The sequence below is a fragment of the Pectinophora gossypiella genome, chromosome 4, assembly GCF_024362695.1.
Source record: "Pectinophora gossypiella chromosome 4, ilPecGoss1.1, whole genome shotgun sequence".
Classification (NCBI taxonomy): Eukaryota; Metazoa; Arthropoda; class Insecta; order Lepidoptera; family Gelechiidae; genus Pectinophora; species Pectinophora gossypiella.
The window spans coordinates 8,223,020-8,244,454 of NC_065407.1; the positions used below are offsets into that span (position 1 = coordinate 8,223,020).

At 38.6% G+C, this 21,435-nt stretch overlaps 1 protein-coding gene across 1 annotated transcript in view; it reads right to left on the minus strand.

Moving 5' to 3' along the window:
- Positions 1–20,849, minus strand: part of LOC126366488 (semaphorin-2A-like) — a 50,467-nt gene extending 29,618 nt beyond the window's left edge. Inside the window, exon 1 of the mRNA XM_050009599.1 lies at positions 20,348–20,849. Coding sequence (XP_049865556.1) covers positions 20,348–20,474 — 127 coding nt within the window. The 5' untranslated portion in view covers positions 20,475–20,849. The remainder of the gene's footprint in view (positions 1–20,347) is intronic.
- Between the last annotated feature and the right edge of the window lie 586 nt (positions 20,850–21,435).

Below are 21,435 nucleotides of genomic sequence, written 5' to 3' on the forward strand. Positions count from 1 at the left end.
AGAAGTTACAAGAGTGCTTGGTACTTTTCTCGAGTTGATTTCATACGGATTTAAATAGATGTTACTTTATCGAGATAAATACGAATTTTACTGAGAAGAAAAACATTTAGAGAAATGTCGCAGCTTACAACGGTTGTTTTCATGGATTGAAGTTCATGGTATAAGAAGTGAAGCAACGGCAAGCGCTTAACTGGATGCCGTCAACCAAAATACCCTTCACTAAAAGGTTTGATTAAAGTAATCAGATACTATTACTTTGTATTCTCTCTATACTCAGAAAACTATATAGTAAAAATAAATTGCATTAACATATTTCACATAAGATTACTTCATTTACTTATAGGTATATAATAGACTCACACATTATTGTTACTGTGATGGACAACAGTGATAGTATTTACATAGCAATGTAAAAGAATGTCTAGTAAGAATGCCAACCCTGGTTTTACTGCAGAAATTATTAAGCGGAATTAAAATAAACGCAAGCGACAAAATATTAGTGAGCGAAAGGTGTGGACTGTCAGGATGATCGAAATAGGAGTTTATTAGAATTAGTTATTATAATAAGTGTCTCTATCATCCTCACACTCCACACCTTTCGCTCATTAATATTTAGCTCCTTTAACTAATAAATTGATAGTCCTCAGAGACCAAAGAAGCCTCTGAAAATGATGGTTTAGTCACAACAACGTCGAAGGCCCAGCTAAGAATAAATAGGTACTTACTATTTCAAGCGTAGATACGCTGCCGACGATAAAATACAATTAAAAACTTTAAACCATAAACACTCTTAATGGCTAGTAACACACACTCATCACAGTACCAAATACCTATAAATAATTATCATTCGCGGCGCAGTCTATCACAGCGTAAACCTATAAATCCGCAGATATGTTGAAATTGGAGTTTTCTCATAGCGTGAGGTTGCTTCCTTTCAGAGTGCATCGTAAAGTATGGATGGCCAATTTATGGGGCCGTTGCTGTTACCATTCCTGTATAGAGATTTACGATACAAGCCCTCACGAATACGATTATCCAGGCGGACACATCCGTAGCCAACTCACGACGACCGGTCGACCACTATAAAATGCAGTGACAAACGTTTTTACGTCGTTAGTTGTGTTCACATGGACGTACTGAATATATTGCCTCCAGAGAAACACAAGATACTGCTGCAACTATGTCTCTACGTATAAAAAGTTTTAAATCCAAATAAACGGTATCATTATTTCGTACTAACGAGTTTTATGGGACTCGTACAGTTCAGGATGCAGTTCAGGAAAATCAGAAGATGGAGAGAACTTTTCAGTGTTTAAAAAAAAGGTAGGACCCGTTTCTTCATCGTTTCGTTGACTCCTCTGTATACTAAACTGTCTACTTTTAAATGGATAATTTTCTTAGTTTCTCTTTTTTGTCTCTAGACATATAAAATTAATAATTATCATGAAAGTTGTGAGGTGTCACGTTTTGTAGGTAACGATATTTCCTCCCACACGCCATTTTAATTGCTCTAGGATGTAGGTACACCGAACTCAAGCGCAGACGACGTGGGAGGTAATGAGTAATGGATTAAGATTCTGCATCCAGAATGTATTATTATAAACTACTTTTCAATAGTACACACGCGCAAAAAACAGAGTCACAATTGTTCAGAATACATACGGCCTCGGTAGTTGAGCGTTGGGCTCACGATACGGAGGTCTCGGGTTCGAATACCGGTGGGGACATATCACAAAAATCACTTTGTGATCACTAGTTTAGTTAGGACATTACAGGCTGGTCACCTGATTGTCCGAAAGTAAGATCTGATGCTTCGGAAGGCACGTTAAACCGTTGGAACCGGTTACTACTTAGTAGTACTGATGTAAGTACGTAGTCGTTACATGAGTCATGTCAGGGGCCTTTGGCGGCTCAATAGTAACCCTGACACCAGGGTTGATGAGATTGGTAATCCACCTCACAACCCACACGAGAGAAAAAGAGAAGAATACATATAAGCGGACTCTTTTGGCATTTGTGTGTAAAGGAAAATACAATGGACGTGTTAATTCTTCATGAATTTATAATGAGAAACCAGCTGCACATAAAATACTTAATATGAACTGTGAAATACAGTTACCAGCATGTATTTCAGTAACACGTTCAACGTGTTAGTGTCGATGACATTCTTAATTACGACATTTACGAGATGATGAAAGTTCTTGACAAAAAGTTTTTTTCCACAATCCCCGGATAAATCTGAACTAGAACTGGAACTAAAGAGGTCGGATCGTTCAAACAAAATTAAAGTTGCAACTACTGAAAATTGTGTAAACTGAGATCGAGATCCACTTGTCAGTTGCACAACACTTTATGCTTGTGGTTAGGATAAACAAGATCAGGAGAAACCACATGTCATGATATTAGCATTAATCGGGATCTGGGGCACGGCAGTGCCCCCGCCAAGACGAGCAATTTTCTTTATACATACACTTTATAGTGCATTGACAAAGTGAATAAGTTTCTTCAACTGTGATTTTCTAAGCAAAAGTTAGTTGTTATCCAAGTTAGTTGTTTGACTTTCAACTCATCTAATCGATCGATATCGAAATCACTTTAAGCATCAATTCGTTTATATCAGAATTAAGTTGATCTATATAGATATATATATCAATAAACTTTGTTTACATATTTATTCAAAGGTTTGATCATCTATCAAAAACCAATATTTAATACTATAATGAGCGATCAAGCATATTCACACTTTACGTTATCATTTCACAGCCGCGTCGATGCGTCGGTGGGGTGCCCTCAGAGGCATTGGATCCATGCCTCGATTGATTTAATTCAATCGAGTGTCTATTAACCAACTCCGATCTATCAACACCCACAACCACACGTAAGGGCTTGTTTCCTGTTAACTATTCGGATTTATTCTGCACTCTGACAACGCGAACACGCAACTATGATTAACTATAGAACTATAGAAGATGAAGAAAGCGCGGTATGTATTCTTCTTCCTTCATCTGCATGACGAGAATCATAAACTCTTAAAATGTTTTTACGTTGGTCTGACTTTAAATGGCCAACACTGGCGATTTAGGTCAATACGTAAAGACGAAAACCCACGTGTATTCTGTCTTTATTTCGTCACCTTACACATCATATTATTATACCCTACGAATAAATAACCTTTACCTAAGTATACAGTATAATAACATTGATATAATTAATTAATTTCTTATGTTAAATAAATTGTCTATGTTAAATACATTTTGAAGTAACATTAAGTATATTGTACATTTATTTATTGATTAAATTTAAATAACTAATGGTGCAGATTCCAGTACTCACAATCTAATTTCAGTTTAAATTATATCTCTATTTTTTTTTTGTGAAAGTAAGGAGACGGGTTATGTACAGGCATAAAATGTATGGAACACACGTCAATTTTAGGCAGAAATTTAAAAAATCCTCCCAAAATTGTATATTGGCCAATAACCCGACAGAATTAAGTTAACAGCTCACGTCAACCGGGTTGCATATCAGCGAGATGCCTATTTTATTCGGTTATTTATTCATTTTAAAATTAACAATTGTCACTCATCTGTCCATTTCCTTTTCGGCGGATAAGAAAATGACGGGTAGAACTTAAAATAAAATTAGGAAGTGTCTGCAGGGATCGAGAACATTAGTAATATACATTATTAACTGATGGTATATTATTTGTGATGTGATAACTATAAATTTCCCTCAGTTTGAAGAATGCAATCCAGAATTTTTCTGGATCTCGTCTAGTTCCTAAAAAAATGTAAGTTAAGATTGCTAAAACCGATACGAAATGACCTTGTTTGTGATAAGTATGAGGTTAATTAAAACAAAATACTTTTATTTTTCAAATACTAACTAAATGTTTTTCTTTGGAAATCAGCATAGTCAAAACAAAGAGTATAACTCAAGGCGATTCGCCCTATTCCCTCAATCTCGAACGGGATCTCGTCATATTATGCTTCGGGATTAATCCCGAAAAATTAAAGGAGTCTCGCGAGATCGGGATTGCATTCCCTACCTCTGATCACTTTCTCTTGTCTATCTGCACGAAATTATGTATATGTCGTGGCCAGAGCTTAGAATTGATCATTTCATGATGTGCTCAATCATTTCATGAAATAGAATATAACACGTTGGCCACATTATGATGTAGTTTGTCCAGATAAATGAACACAAAACGTTTAACGATATGAGAAACTAAATGCATGATTATTTCATGATATGGCCAAACGTTGGTAATCAAATCGTAAAATTAGTAACATTATCCACCGGTAGTGGCGCTGGAGTCGATTATATTTAAAACTTGATTGATATTATAATCGATGAATCAATGTAATTGTCCAATTTTCCATATGGAATAGGTACATAATTTTAAACCTAATAAATTAACGACTATTTGCATTTTTATTACACCACATAGCATGGACACCGCCTACATTAACGATATGGCCAAACGTTGATTGAAATATCATTAAACGTTGACGTTTCAACGATATGGTCATCTTAAGTTGGCTATTTCATGAAATATGACCATTTCATGAAATGGTTGAACACATCATGAAATGATCAATTCTATGATCAAGCCACGACTTATAGAAATTTGGTTATACTAGGATAGATGTGTCTTAAGACTTCGTATCCACATTGGCTGCAAGTTATTAGAATACAGTGCCCACTCCATTATGGGCCTGAGGTTGTATGTGACGGATAAACATAGCCTAGGTAGAATAGATGAATCCGCTGGAACAATAGTGTTACAAACTAAACATTAATATCAAATTCCAACCTCGGTTGCGCTAATTATTGTCCATGTTAACAAACATAAATTAATTAATTCCTAATTAAGGTCCTGACAAACATGCCTAACCCAATTCATCAAACTATTGATTTGATTGTTACTCAGCATGTCCAAATTTAATGCGTTTGGGATGAAATATAAATAGCTCTTATTTAAGTAAATTGAAAGCAGTGAATCATTCAACACGCAGCTCACAGCCGGAGATACGAAGTCAAATAGAGTTGATTAAAAATGAATTAATTTGTAGGTACTGAATTCGGCGCCATCAGACAGGTCATTGCACCAGTCTACACGAAACTAACTGTCTGGGGGCACGGGAGCGCCCCCGCCAAGACGAGCAAAGCGAAGCGCAAGGGCAGGGCACTGCCTACCTTTTCTCGAAACGTTTCGTCGATTTTTTGAACCCTCATAACTCTTATTTGGATTATACCAAATAAACCAAATTCTCAGGATATATGTAGTCAGCAGTGGATTTATTAAAGATATAACGTTTTAAACTCATAGCTATTTTATTAATATGCAAAATAACCCCGATTTTGACACTCACTGACTGACGCACTAACGATCATTAAAATTATAAGATTCTTCCAGATGTCTTAGAAAGCTGAAATTTGGGATGTAAGCGAGTATCAGTCAGTACACAAACAACGAGAAAATTCTAAAACTTCGAACTTTTACCCACCAAACAAAGACAAATTCATTAATGCGGTCGAGTCTCAAACATATTGTATCGCAATTGTATTGTACGAAGTGAAAAAATAAATTTGTCCCGCCGTAGCTAGGTTGACAGCGCTTCAATTAAAAAAAAAGTCGAACCTTTTTTGGTACATTGCTGATTTACACGCCCAGGACGTTAAGAGGGTGCGCAGTTGAGCAAAATTGCCTGTGGCACACAAATAGAGACGTTTATCTGCGTAGATAGCATTCGCTTCATCTATAGGTCAAAACCCTCGATATTTGCGCTGCCGTGCGCGGCGCGATTGCTGTGCCTAAGCATCTATCAAAAATAACTGAAATTCCAACAAAAACATTTTCACGTAAAATCTTGCCAAGACGAGATCATATCAATCGCAATGTCAAAAAGTAATCAGATCTCATGTAAACGCAAGCCTAACTCTTCACACCCTAACTAAAGAAACCCGAAGTTTAAAAACACATGTTAGGCACAATAAGTGGCTTAGCCGTTTCTCGTCTCGTCTTGGTTACATTTTACATGAAAATATTTTTGTTGGGACCATAGTTTTGTGATAATATTGTACAAATAATTGTTGTATTATATTATCACTAATAGCTTATGCTCAGAGTATTTTTCGAATCTCAGGTGAAGTAATTAATGCCATTTGCGGCAAATCTGCAATAAGTCACAACAGAAAAAAAAGTATTTTTCGAGAGTTTTTACCACCCATCGGCTGCTTGACTGATTATGCCAGTGATTTAAGGAAGAAATTATAAGAAATCCATGAATATGTGAGGGAGGAAAACCTACGAGCCAGTGAGTGAATGAAAACTCGCTACGATAGAAACACGAATTCGAACACTTTCAGCGAAGGGTCTCTGGTAGGTAGGCGAAGTTTCACAACCGTGTGCAGCGAAAAGGAAAGTCTCCAAAGCTCCAGCCAAGTTGGGAAGGACCTTATGAAGTTATAACAAGAATCAATGATGTTACCTACAGAATTCGAAAGGTCCTCCAAGGGTGGTGCATGTGGATCGACTGGCTCAGTATCACAGTTCTAACGATGCTCGGAATGAGCATGTCTTGGAGGTGTGACGGTTTGTCAATTTCACATCACATAAACTCCGCAACCGCAGATAATTCTCGAATGTAAATCCTTCTTTCTCTTTTTCTCTTAGCGACATCCTTTTCTGACGCATAGCAGCATCCTTGTCTTACTTTATAGTCTGCGAAAAAAGAGCTTTTCAGAAAGCCGCCACCAAAGCTTTGTTTGTCAAAATCGAATAGAAATCAATTTTACAGATCAATTCCGGCGCTCGACAGACTGACAGGCACTCGACCGGCATGAATACAAGTCGCCGCATCGAGCTTGAAATACCCTCGGGTACTCGGCAGCTCGGCCTCCGCTGCCTTGAGCTAAATTAATTTTGTTCCGTGATCACCCAAGCGTGAGCTTCATGATAATCGTTCCGATCTCGGGCTCGCCTCCGTATCCACATCGGCGGATAGTGCCACTATTAATCATTAGACACATTATGGGGTTCTAGATAGGCAACTTCAATGACTCAAATAGATTAATGATAAATAACAGATCAAAGCAAATCTGAACCATATCGAAATATGACCATCAAAATCTTATAACATTGCAAATGAAGGGCTGCATGCTCACACAAGCAGAGATTTACGAGTGCAATCAAACGTCAAGGCGCGTCATTTTTCAACATCAATATTGTAGCCGATACAGTTCGTGACACATTAATTTGGTAACCGGTGCGAGGCGTGAGCGACGCCGCGGTGATCGCTTTTTCATAACACCCCACCCGCGCACACCCGCCCGTTCCCGCGGATTTTGCGATATCACTACTAACTCAATCCTCTTTCAAAATTGTTTCACTTTTGTACATAGTCATACAATGAAAACTCGGTCACAATTCATTCAATGCTATCAAATTGTTTTCTTTTACTATCCGGATGAGCCGCTAAGCCATTGTGTTTTGATCGCGAGGCAACAATGCACTTGTTTAAATTTTCGTCCCAGCGCATAGATTGCCGGGTTTAATCTCGATACAGAGCTACGAGCTTTAAGTGAACTAAACGTCATAAAAAGCTCATAAAGTTCACCCTCTTCTCCCTGGTAGTGACGAATAAGATATAGATCCGCATTAAACACATTAAAGGTTAACCCCAACGTGACCTGCGACTAATATATAAATGCCTGGCAAGCAATAAAAAGAAAACAATAATATTTTCAGAAGGAAGTACGGTTTATTTCACACACATGATTAACGATTCGCGTTTATAATTTGTCTTTGTTTGTTTTATCAAAAACAATCAAAAATAAGCTGGAGTTCCGGCGCGCGCGACGGAAGCCGTGATTAACGAGGCTGCCTCACCGACTTGAAAATGAACCCTATTACTTAACGAACTTATCGCCCGAGGAAAGTAAACTCTAATTGCTGACTTTCAGCCCGCGCGCGGACGTTTAGAGCCTTATTAGTTCCATTATGAGTATGAAATAAAAGCAAACTTATATTGGTTCGAAGCTTTTGGAAAGCTTTTATAAAATGAGCCATTCTGTTTTTATTCTGGATGTTAATTTGTTGCTAGTTGATAGTTATTTCGTCCTTGTCCTACATTTTTTTTTGTTGGAACTTTTTTAAGCTCTTTGCTATTTCAGTCGCTTAAAATAATTACATATACCAATTCAACATAATGTAAACATAGAGATGGGGCCAATAATACGAACTAAATACCTTTTAGCCATATTTGATTGTACCTAGTAATGTACTAGCCTGAGGTACTATCCCTTCGCGAGGAGAAAGAGATTCAAAATTGTATTCTTTGTCCTAAAGCATGCATAGAACGGATTCAAATCCACGACAAACTTCATAGGCACTAGGGACCTGTGTTTCGGGCGACGTGGGCCGGTCGCAGATAGTAGTACCTCCCGCGCCGCGGACCGCGGTCCCGCGATTCATTATGCAACCGATCGGCTCTCCGTATCATAACGCTGTAACATAATGTCTTTATTTCGATATGAACGCACACGAACCGCAGCCACAATGCCTTTATTGCACAAGATAAATCTTTTGTAACAATCGGATTATTTAATATGAAAACCGAATGAACAGCACAGTGAGTCAGCGCTCATTGTACTCCATAACTAGTGATTACATAGTCACAATACTCTGTTACATACACAGTTTCATTGTTGGCTTTAATTGAGTAGTTTGGGCTGCGTACAACAAACGCAGAAGTGGGCGTATGAAAAATTAACCAAATTTAACCGACGCGACACCACAATACGACAATAGATTCATCTCTTTGAAGATAAATAGGTAGCTTAAAAGCTTAGATGTCTACGGGACCGTTTTCTTAAAATGTTTGTATTTTAGCATTTAGGGAAATGTAGTGAGAAAATTTCAGCACAGCGTGTTATGAAGCTGAAATAAAATCATGTGTCGAAAGAAACCGTTATTACTTTGCAACAGCGAGTGTTCGGGTGGCTATGCAGCATGTAGGTAGTTGGCTTCTTACCAAAATGTATCAAAGCTAGATTTATGTGGTGCGGCGACGACGCCGGCGATGGTATCGGCCGGGCCCCGGGCCTCTACATCCGCGCTCTGCGCCCGCAGCCTCGCGCGCTATTGTTATTTCGTGGGAATTGGATTTTCCTCGGTATACCGCCATGTCAAAGCATGACAACCGCATAGTCGCGGAGAAATTTAATAACCCCTCCTATTGAACATCGAGCAACACTTCTTTGTAAGGAACACCGCATCGTTGTACTTCTTTGACAAAACTTTTAGTGAGTCAATCGAGAAACCTTTAAAACTGATATCAAAAGTTAGCGCCACCAATTAATTTCAGATGAATATCGACGTCAATTTTCTCGGGAGAATTTCTTGATCGACTCTTCGGGCTAATGATCTTAAATCGTTTCATATAGCTTTTAAGATATAATATAAACTTCTTATAGGCTTATAAAAACTTCATAAAGCCGGTAATATAACTCTCGCATCTTGTTTTATCGCTCATAATCAAGATTGTCTCGCAACGTTATATAATAATCCAATTCTATCTTCGTCTTGTAAAATTATAATATACCTACTTACCTAAGTCTTATAATCATCGTATTTCATGTGTGATACATGTGTTGCCTATAAATAACAAAACCAAAAAGCATGTTGTGAGAAAACTGAGAATAGAATTCACATAAGGTCGTAAATTTCAGAAATGAACGTCTTCACGCTCCTGTGATCGGGAAAATAAATGGATGCACGATTTTTCGTGTTTCGGTGGGGCGTTAAATTATGCGTTTATCATTTAGGGATGTTTACAGAGCGTCCCGCGGGATAAAATTGAAACGACTGGAGCGATGCCAGCGGAGCAACACGCTGCCTCGCCTATTACACTATGCTCCCGACACTGCGCCGCCCGCGCCGCCGCCGCTTGTGTTTGGTACGCCACGACATTTTGATCATTTTATATGGCAGGTACTTGATTTATTATATTGTCATTTGTAGCGAAAATATATTACGTAAGCCGTAGATTATTGAACATATATTTTTGCTGTCATGTAAGGTTGTATCAGAGATTATTACGTACCTACTTAATAAAAAATAACCGGCACTACAAAGATTTTTTTGCTGGTTTTTATCATCATGCCATCTGCCTTGGGTCCACCAAAAAGGGAAAATAATTTCCTTTGAGTATAGTAAAATTACAGCTATAACCCACGGCCAAGCAGACAGGTGTCAAGACTCCCGCAGCGAGTGGTTGGCCTCGCCGCATTTTTATCACTTCCGTCAGATTACGCGCCGCAGTATCTGAACCCGAACATACACAATACAGTCAATGTAAAGGGCCATTGATATAGCTTGCACACATTTCTAAGAAGACACTGCTGATACAGAAATAACTTGCCGCGACGACGCTTCGTTCTGCGAATCTTGTTAACTAACATTTGACTTGAACTTACAAAATCAATTGATTGAATCTCGTACTATAAATCTTCATGAATGTTAAAAGAGAGTACCTAGTATCTTTACATAGCCAATTTACTATCTTTCAGCGAGTTTTCAATTTGAGAATGTATTTGATGAAGTCATCTTTACTGTGCCTGGGTAGGTAGGTATACCGATTTTATTGTTCGCACGCTTTTCAGTTGGAGGATCAATTACGAATATGCTAAAATTGGTTTATTTTGAAGGTAATCGGCCGGTGGATTCTCCTCTGGTGCACTGGCTTTGCAGGGTTCACTTATTTGACTATATTTGAGCCGTTTGTTTCTCGCCGCTCCCGTTGGACGGGCTCCAACAGTTTTACACAATCATTCCACTCAACTAAGCGTTGCCATAAACACAACCCGGCGGGTATGAATTGCACAAAAAATTGGAAATAATTGCCAATTTATCGTTGGTGTTGCTTTGGCGCGCGTCGCAGTTATATTTAGTAGGCTGGACCGAAATAATTTGACCCGGAGTCTTGTCAGCTCCGTAAATTTTAAGTTAGGACTTCAATACTAATGAAAACGTGTTGGCCATTGCTATTATTATATATTACAGTGTTTCCGTATTTTCATCAACTCATGTTACCTACTAAATCAAAATGTTATCACCATCATAATGTTATCTACATCCCAACACGAGCTAAATGATTAGAAGAATTAGTAGAATATTATCTACTCATGTGCAAGTCGAAATAAACTTTGCTTTATTATTTGCTATATTAACTAGTCATAAAATATACCTGAATGTAAAATAAATTCTACGGTTAAAAGTTAAGTTTAAGAAAACCTTTTTCTAGTGTAACGATAGATCATAAAATTGACATCATCATCAATCAGCAAGCATCATCCCAGGCCACCTCTATTTGCACCACTCTTTGCGGTCCTGCGCTAACTTCATCCACAACTTTCCAGTAGCTGCAACGATGTCATCCAAGTACTGGGCCGCTGGTCTACCCACTGACCTTTTCTTATCTCGTGGCAACCTTTCAACCCTAACCTAAACCTTCCTACCTAATCTTCTCTTCTTCTATCGTGTGGGTTGTGAGGTGGATTACCAACCCCATCAACCCTGGTATCAGGGTAATTATTGAGCCGCCAAAGGCCCCTAACATGGCTCATAACGATTACTCACTTACATCAGTAAGTAGTAACCGGGACCAACGGCTTAACGTGCCTTCCGAAGCACGGATTATCTTACTTTTTGGACAATCGGGGTTTTTTCCTACCTAATAATAATTTACGTCTAATTATTATTTTTGGAGATTGAGCAATGTGGCCATGTAGATAATAGTTTATTTCTACATAGATATCTATTGACACTAAGATATTAACTGCGTTGTTTACGGCTGGCCGTAAAACAAAACATCTCATATTTCACCTCCTTAACAGCCTGTCACGGTCGCAGTAGAAATCGAAGCTATCTCGGGAATGAAGATAGGGAAGTGTTTACAAACGCCATACAACCTGCTGGCTAGATTTACGATTGTCACATTCCGCTCGAAAATACGAGTGTAATGGAAGATAAGACAAGTGCCGGCTTAGTCATTGAGAGTGTTTGTGCCGACGGTACAGATAGTGTCCGGTGTAGGATGTCCTGAGCTCTAACATTTCTCAGCGATGTCAAAGAGCGAGCACACAACCTGAGCATCCGTTGTGGAGTGCGGGCAAGAGGCTCTTGTGCCCACGATGCCAGGAGTGTCATGTTACCGCTCTTATCTACACTACGGACCCTGTATTTGAATACTAGTGTCAATACTCGACCGCTTTGTGTTTGCTTCCACGCAATAATGTTACAATTGATAACTTGTTAGTACCCACCTCTCAATTGATGTTGTTTAGTCATAAAAGCCCCATTGTAGGCAATATACTTTGCCTTACCAAACGCTTAACAAATATCAAAATATTGTGAGAAAAATAGAGCCATTGCCAGCTATGCTACAATTTCAAAATGGTAAGCATCATTACTACTTGTACGTATCATCCGTATATTAGAATACAGGGTTTTCTTTAACAGCCATAATAAGTAAGTACATGCACATTGCACCACAACATTACATGTACCTAAGTAGGTAATTGTAGCTACAGCGCAGCCTCATCCACTTTAAAATGGTTTTATTGCGAGCCTTTACCGCCCGGTAATTGGCTGTAATCGTATTCGGGACGGGCTGGTTGTTATTCTAAGACACGCTAGGTTTACTTGGGATAGAATAGAGTGAGCCACGTCAGTCAATCCGAGTGCATGTATGCCGGTTAGAGTTAGTTTGCCTCACCGCTCCCGAACCACCCGCGACGCGACGTCTCACGACCAATAAAGCTCGCTTAACACTGCAAAGGAAATCCCTACACGACACCCAGCGATATTGGTGAGGCTTTACATCGCACAAACACACAGGAGAGGTAATAACGGCAGGTAACTAAGCAATACGCGTCGCGCAATACGACTTTCCTACGAAGGATTTAAGCGACGTCGTTAAAAGGCACGATTTATTCACTACACGACGTTATTACGACGCAAAACAACCAACCATATATATTTAAAGTACAATAGTAATTTAAAGCCAGTTAACCTTTGACTTCAGCTAACGGTAAATTCTGATATTTAATCACACCGTTCTCAATATCTATACTTTATGCAGTCCGCCAAACGTAAGTACCAACCTACGTATTTGTCGAAAGCAGAATCTAACATACATTATGTTTGGCATTTCAGTTTGAACAATATTTCATAGCTTGCGATGTGGATTCGAGTGTCAAATTGTAAAAATATTACTTGAGATATTGTATTTTCGAATACTCCATGTTATATTTTGATACGTACATGAATTTGTCGATATAAGTAACATAATAAAACAACAATATAACGAGGCAATACAGGTTTTTACCAGTTTAAAAAAACACACGGTGTTTATTGCTTTTGTAGTCCGTGATGTATCAACGATATTATATTTAAGGGGGAGTGTGTTTGACCTGTGAATAGCGGTTACCAGTGAATACCGGCACAGAGTAAATAGGTTTATAAGTGCGATAAGATCGCCAGAATAGCGGCTGTCAGAACGATCGCTCTCGCGGCGGACCACACGCCAGGCCGACATCCATTGTGGCTTCAACGACCACGACATTGGACCACAAACATTATCAGTAACCGCAATTTAGGCACAGTGCACTAACGATAAATCAAAAGTAATCTACAAATACCTACTAATCGTACAGCGCAAAGGCTAGAAAAGATATCGCAGATAGAGACATTTACGATTCCCACGACCCACGGATTGCACAATACACGGATATAGAACCAAGAGTAACGCTCAGTTCAAACACCTGGACACGGACAATAAAATCCAATGCTCACCGATGAATAAATAAATTATTTTCCATTGTCATTGACTTCAAAAATGCCACCGAATCAAGCGCATGTTCGACGGACAATTATAGTGATAAAAACGTATTATCTCCGGTTGGTTGTGGTTAAGATGTCTGTCGTTGGCTAATTACAGCTGCCCGAATGTCGGGAAAAGAATTTCGAAATATCAAAGTTATTTTAACTTGGTATTCACAGTCGCAAACAACTGACTGCACTTTGCACTTCTGTGTATTAAAAGCTACTAAGAACTAGTCACTTACGGCGACCCTGTCTGACTATAAAATGTCTTTACAAAAAATAGTGGTAATGTCGTTTCTAATCGCTGAAGACATTATATAAATTCCATCTTAATGGGGTGTCATGAAAAGAACGTTATAATAAAACCGGCGGGCATCGCTTATACTCCGATTACTCTAGCTCGTTTATAACTTAATTTAGCCAGGTCGCGCGGTAGAGTCAATTACCTGCGCGAGCGCACGCGAAGCCGGTTCGCGGCGCTCCGCCCCGCGGCCCCCTGCCCCCCAGCGACTCCACTCGGACCCATCGCCCATCGCACACTGGGTTTTTTTGCTCTAACTCCTCGCAAGCGGCCCCTTAACGAATCCTTGTTATAACGAAGCGACCGGACCACTGCCGGCCGTATCGGTAAATACCGACGATAAATAATCTCCCACTGTATATTTATGCTAATAGTTTCTGGCTGGATAATTGGAGATAACTCAATTGACTCTAGCAAAGCAATTATTAGCGTCAATCGCCTCTATAGATAATACTGGCTCGATGAAGTAATAATTTTATTAGCTACAAACTGCTAATTTATGTAAACTTTATTAAAATTGTCTTGTTTGCAATTTGTTTTAAACTGTCACCGTTATATGAAATATTCGATTTATACACAGCAAAAGTTGTTAATCTTACTAATTAAAATATTTCCGTAAGTAATAATAATTCTGATATTGTTGGTACATGCAGGTAACCTAATAGAGACCTCCTAAACACGAAAATAAAGCTTTTGATTCGGACGTAAAGTTGTCGGTTTAGTTCTAATTTGAGTCATGAAACGTGGTATGATTATTATAATCTCATAGAATTATTATTGAATTGTATGTTTATTATTTTAGTTATCTTTGTACTTCGAAGCGCAACCATCTAGGGTTGAGACTAGGTTAGCCTAAAGTAATGCTGTGATTTGTATAATGGTACTGTCCCCAGAAAGGAGTATGATACGTCAGTATTTTAAGAAGGGTGTTTTACTTTCTGGTCGCGTGAGTGTGGAATGCTTGCTTCGTACTAATGAAGACAACTTCGCAGATGTCCAACAAAAAATCGGCGCGGATATTCTTCATCTAAAATTAAATATTTAACAGACATGGAAATACGCTTACCGAAGTCCGGAACGATATTAATATTATGACGGATTGACAATTTAACGTCTGTCACAACAAACTTTTCAACCAGAGAGTTCTCGAAAATTGTCATAAACTTCTCCTTTCCCTTTTTCTCTTGACAGTATCTATTTCTAACGCATAGCATCCTCCTTGTCTTTGTGTACTGGAATGGTCAAGGTGGTTCTATCCGAGATTTTTCCAGAAAGGAGTCAACAATTCTAGTATGTGATTATAGGGTAAGTATATAAGGATCGGGAAGGGCAAGGAGAGCCAGTTCAGTCTAGAGCGATCGAAGCAAGAAGAAGAAGTGGAAAAGTGAAAGCAAAGAAATAGTGGAAGTGAAGTAACAGTGTTTAGGTTGTGTCTAGTGAAGTGTTAAAAGTGCTGTGTTTCGTGTAGTGTTCCAGTGTCGAGTAAAGTGCGAAATAAAGTGAAGTGACGGGGACGAAGTTAAACCGCGTAGCTCTATGCTAGTGCTGTACCTCATGTGTAGAGCATAAATTCGTTTTCCCTTGGACTTAGTGAGTTTTCTTCCAATGCCGAAACCCACTTTCGTAACAATATTTTTAAACTTGGCAGCATAGATGCTGCCGTATGGTATATAAAGTACATAATTCAAAAAACTCAACTTTGAGTTTTATTTGTTAATTATAAATAAATAAATAAAAATCGTTTATTTCAGACAAAGTCCATAGAATGTTAGTATACAAACAACTTATAAACTAGTGTTAGTAGGACATTATTCGGGCGATCATAAATTCAAATTATAGTGTGTGAAGCTCCATCCACCTTTATGTACTTTATATACCTACTAAACAAGATAATTTAGTTGGATATCTGTCCCATCTGTCGAATGAGAAAATGCTAGAAAACTAAAGTTCCATTGTGTTAGCACAGCAAACCAAATCTGCTTGTATACTACTAATAGTATACTACTAATAGAGTGTTAGCACTCTGCTTGTAACTTTTTGTAATGTTTACAGTCACAGTTTTTCTAAATTGCGGAAGTGTTGAGTATCCCTGAGAATTAATGAACAGATGACCAGTTCCTATTCATCAAACAAATGAAGTAGAATTATTACCACTCAATTTCCGGCTTTAAAAGTAATTTGTACTTTTTCAAATTAGAAACTTTTATTTAGAACATTAAAATCATTGGACTGAGAGTTTAATCACCAACGAAGCTTTATAAAAGTTTATTGTGAAAAGACTAGGAAAGTTACTACGTTTGCCCGTTGCCTAAAATACGCCTATATAAAAATTAAATGTATATATATCTATATAGGTACCTACATAATTGACCTGAAAGTTTAATCGCCATAATGTAGTTCTGTAATATCTCTTTTTTTACATTATGCCAATGAGTCGTTTAATCGAATCTATAATGCCAGTGAAAAGATTACATATGTTAGGTATTACATTAGGTAAGTACTTTTAGTCACAGCCTAAAACACGCTTATAAAAAAGTAAAAATTATATAAATAACCTGAACGATATTGGCCACTATATACACATATAATGTTTCGCGTGTGTCGACCGGAACTCGATAGTCGTACAAATACAAGTTTGTATGCGACTCTACCATGCGACCCTCAGCCCAAACTAAACTTTTAAATTGCCAGTTATTTCGCTGATGGCCCCTAATGACCGCTAAACGTCGCAATTTGACTCAGACATTGCTAGATAATATTATATGTTTATACTTACCTATATAAAATACCTTTATAACGTAACTATTACGTATTTCTTAACAAAATACTAAAATATGTACCTATCTACAAATCTGAATACTTCTGAAATCTGAATCTGAAAACACATCAAAACTTTGCAACCAAACCCTATTAATAAATTACTAACGAATTGTGTAGTGACTGTGCCCTACTGTTTCAATGTGATTAATTTTAAAGTAATGTGATGAATTCCGGGCGCATTGGGAAATATAGCGACTGCTATTTCTTATTTAATTCGCATAAAATGTTATTTTATTTAAGTATTATTTAGTAAAAATATTTCGACATCAAAATAAAGAATAGAACACATTTATTTTTAAATATAAACACGTTTGTTCCTTTTTCTCAGGTTTAAGTATAGTGTAGTTAGTAGCGTGGGAGATGTTTACTCGCTTTGGCTGTAAGCCTCCTATGGCGCGGTCTCGTTTCTATGCTGTAACTTTACATATTTATTCATAAACTGGGTAGGTATAGGGCAGTTGGAAGCTCGGATGGTATAAAATAAGCACTATAGCCTATCTGAACGACACTAAGAAATAACACGTAGGTACGTTTCGCGTTTGAATTTCTTCTAAACTTCTTTTCTCGGGTGGGTTGTGAAGTGGATTACCAACCTCATCAACCCTGGTGTCAGGGTTACAATTGAACCGCCAAAGGCCCCTGACATAACTCATGTAACGACTACTTACTTACATCAGTAAGTAGTAACCGGGACCAACGGCTTAACGTGCCTTCCAAAGCACGGATCATCTTACTTTCGGACAATCAGGTGATTAGCCTGTAATGTCCTAACCAATTTAGGGATCACAAAGTAATTTTTGTGATATTTCTCCACCGGGATTCGAACCCGGGACCTCCGGATCGTGAGCCTAACGCTCAACCACTGGTCCACGGAGGTCGATCTTCTAAACTTTCGAACGTTCTAATACTGCGTACTATGTTTCCTACCGGCGGAAGCTCAATGGTCATTCCATAAATCTCTGTAGAGTTTGGTTAGGCAAGACTCGAAAGGATAAAACCTCCGAGCGCGCACTACCTGTATAAGTGTTTTACCATGATGATGGTTACCTATTTGAAATAAATTTGACAATACACCTATAATAACTATACACCTATACAGGTAGAGCGCGCTCGGAAGTATTATCTGTTCAAGTCTTGCCTAACCAAAATCTATAAAGATTTACGGAATGGCCACTGAGCTTCTAGTAACGTGTAACAAGCTTTTGCCCACGGTTTCGCTCGCGTTAAATTCCGGGTACCACGATTCCCCTTTCCTAATATACAAATTTTTAGCTTCCTACCTTGAAAACTGCGAAAAGTCCCATATAAAGTTTCACCCCCTCTTTGAAGGGGTTGGCGCCAAAAAAAATGCATACCAATATTTGGCTTTCTACCTTAAAAATTGGGAAATGCTCCATACAAAAAGACGTGGGGATTAGAATGAGACAAAAAGTAGCCTATGCCACTCTCCATCTCCACTTCAAAAATCACATCAATTCGTCACTCCGTTTTGCCGTGAAAGGCGGACAAACAAACAGACAGACACTTTCCTATTTATAATATCATATATTATGGATGCATTTGGTACCTACAAACTAAAACGTAGGTATGTTATTTTCACTGGAAATAATAACGAATTCAATGTAGGTATTTATACATGCAATGGATTTAGATGCAAATGGAGAACTAATGAAGCGCTAGGTAAGTATCTCGTATCCAATCTGACCCTTCTAATCCGGGGAAGCAATTATTTCCAACTCTTGCATTTTCTCTCCGTTTACTTCATTAAAATTAAATAAAACAACCTATGCGTAATGAATAATTTGTGCACTTAGTATAATAAGTATGTAGTATATACATATAATACGTAAAATGGGTAATTAATAGGTGTGTAGGTTCGTAGTAAGTAGTAGTAGGTGTGTAGGTTCGTACGTAGGACCCCAGGAGACGGGATTTCAAAGAAAATACCTATCTGCCTACCTAGGTTTTCGTTTTTCGATAACAAAAGAAATGCGGTCGAAGACTGGAGGAAGATCGTCGCTTAACTAGAATATGCCTGTGACTTCAAACTAGAAGAAACTCATTCTGGACAACTACCCACACACGCTACACTACTTAAGAGAAAGTAGATAGGTAAATGGAGAGAGAATAATGCCCAGACCTAATCTTTTAACTAAATTCAATAAATGAAAATCTAATGAACCTTTGTTCATCAGAGCACTTTGACACAGTTACCATTCGCAAAATTGTCAAAACTGCTAAAGTGAAACGCCACGAAGATCATCAGTTATGCAATGTACTTATAGTAAATCAATTTCATTGTTTAATCGTGCTTCGGAGTACACGTTAAGTTTTCGGTCCCATCTACATATAGCCGTAAAAACAACTCCACCGACCCGCATTGGCGCAGCGTGAGTATGCTCCATAGCTCCTCCGGTTGATTGAGGGAAGGCCTGTTCCCAGCAGTGGAACGTATATTATACGTAGGTACATAGACTACCTACGTTTATGTAATAGTTTAATCAGCGTTATTAATAATTTCGATGAAAATCTATAGTAACTGTGATCTTTGCTGCATTATCAAAATTGTTTTAGTAGAATTCAAAATTAAAATAAAATTTTGGACAATCGGCCAAAAAACACAATCTGAGTCGTCGAGTTATTCCTACTACTTCATTACTCGGAATATTTAACCGTTAACTAACCACACGCGTTGACTAATAACCTATAAGTAAAGTAGGTTAGAGGTACCTACCTACTATTTTATATTTTGTTACCTAATTTATGTATATACCGCCTAATTAGTACTTAGTAAATTACTCTGTCAAACCAAAAACACAACCAGCAAAATTAATTTATAGACTTAAAAATTAACTCTCAAATACAAAGCAAGTCTTGTCGACTAACTTTGTTACGACCTAAAATAACGCATTCTTGTGACGAAATATTTTAAGAATAGGTATTAAACTCGTTAGTATCATATTATCACCTTATTGCATTAGTATTAGGTAGAATATTTAGCACGTGAGTCATCATGAGATATTATCGGACGACGACCGGCGACTGCGCCCGTTACTCTGTACTCTTGTTTTTGTTCCTAATACATCCACTAACGGAACTCCTAAATGATGATGGCTCCGAATTCCATTTTTATGAGCATGTGATCTTGAAGTGTTCCATTTTATCAATCCAATGTCTACCTACATAGGTAGGTATTATCATTATAGGTAGCTACAATAACTGACTCTACATAAACATTTATTGTCGCGCCGTCTTTATGTTAAGCGATAAAAGAACCAGTTTAATTATGTTTGAAACCAATGTTTTGATAATGGTAACCAATTTAAGAGTGTTACCTCTGTGGTGCCGGACCCGGTGGTGCGAGACGGGCCGGCAGCACGGCTGCTCCTGGTAGGTGGTCCAGGAGTCAGCCCGCGCCACCACCAGCGCGCCCGCCAGCACCAGCAGCGCCGCCGCCCGCATGTCTGCAGCACCAGCTACGCCCGCGCCCGCCTGCCCATCATACCGCCATGCATCCACCGCTAATGTCAACAAACAATACACGAAAACTTCGAATGTTCCTCTGTTTACATTACACGCAACTAATCCAAAACTCGGAGATTACGCTTCCGTTCCAATCATTCGGACTGACTCCCAACAATTAATCACTGACCGCAAGCTTGTTATCTCATATCGAGTTATAATCTGTTCGTGAGGGTTTACTTCGCTTCGCGTGATTTATTAGTTTGGAAAGAATCGGCGCGATCCTCGTAACGTAAAGTAAAGTAGGGGAGCGTGCGGCGTGGCGTGCGCCACCGACATCGCAGCGACGGGGACTGAACTGACTGGCGCGGCTAGTGGCGGATGGCAACCGCCGCCCGGCGCCCGCCACTGCGAGCGCTGTACGCCGACACTCGCTCTGCCCTCTGGCTCGCACCTTCCTCGCCAGACAAGGACGAAGTGTGCTCAAAAGCTCAATCTGCGAAAGCTCGGAGCGAATGAGGAAGCTCGCTCGCTTTAAGCGTTCGAAGAAAAGTTGTTACTTTCAAAAGTTTTGATAATTTTGCCGATTCGAAGCCGTTACGAATCGAGGGGAGTCCGCGCAGTGCCCCGCTGTCGTTACGGACATATTGTAACGAAGGGGATGCTCTCTATAAAATGTAGTAAATTTACCTAATTTATGTTTTCGTTAGGATACGCACGAAAAACTTTTATGTTTATAAGCACGCAAAGGAAGTTAGTAGTTTATTTTTTCTTTGTGTATGTTTATTAATAAGTAGTCTAGTATGCATGAGTCACGTCAGGCGTATGCTCTGTAAATTACAGTCCAAATTCTGAACTAGTCATCGCGACACTAAACACGCTTCTTCTAATTTATTTATAGGTTTACCATGGGCGAGCTAATTTAGTTAAATATCTAGAGCAGAATATGTGATCATAAAAT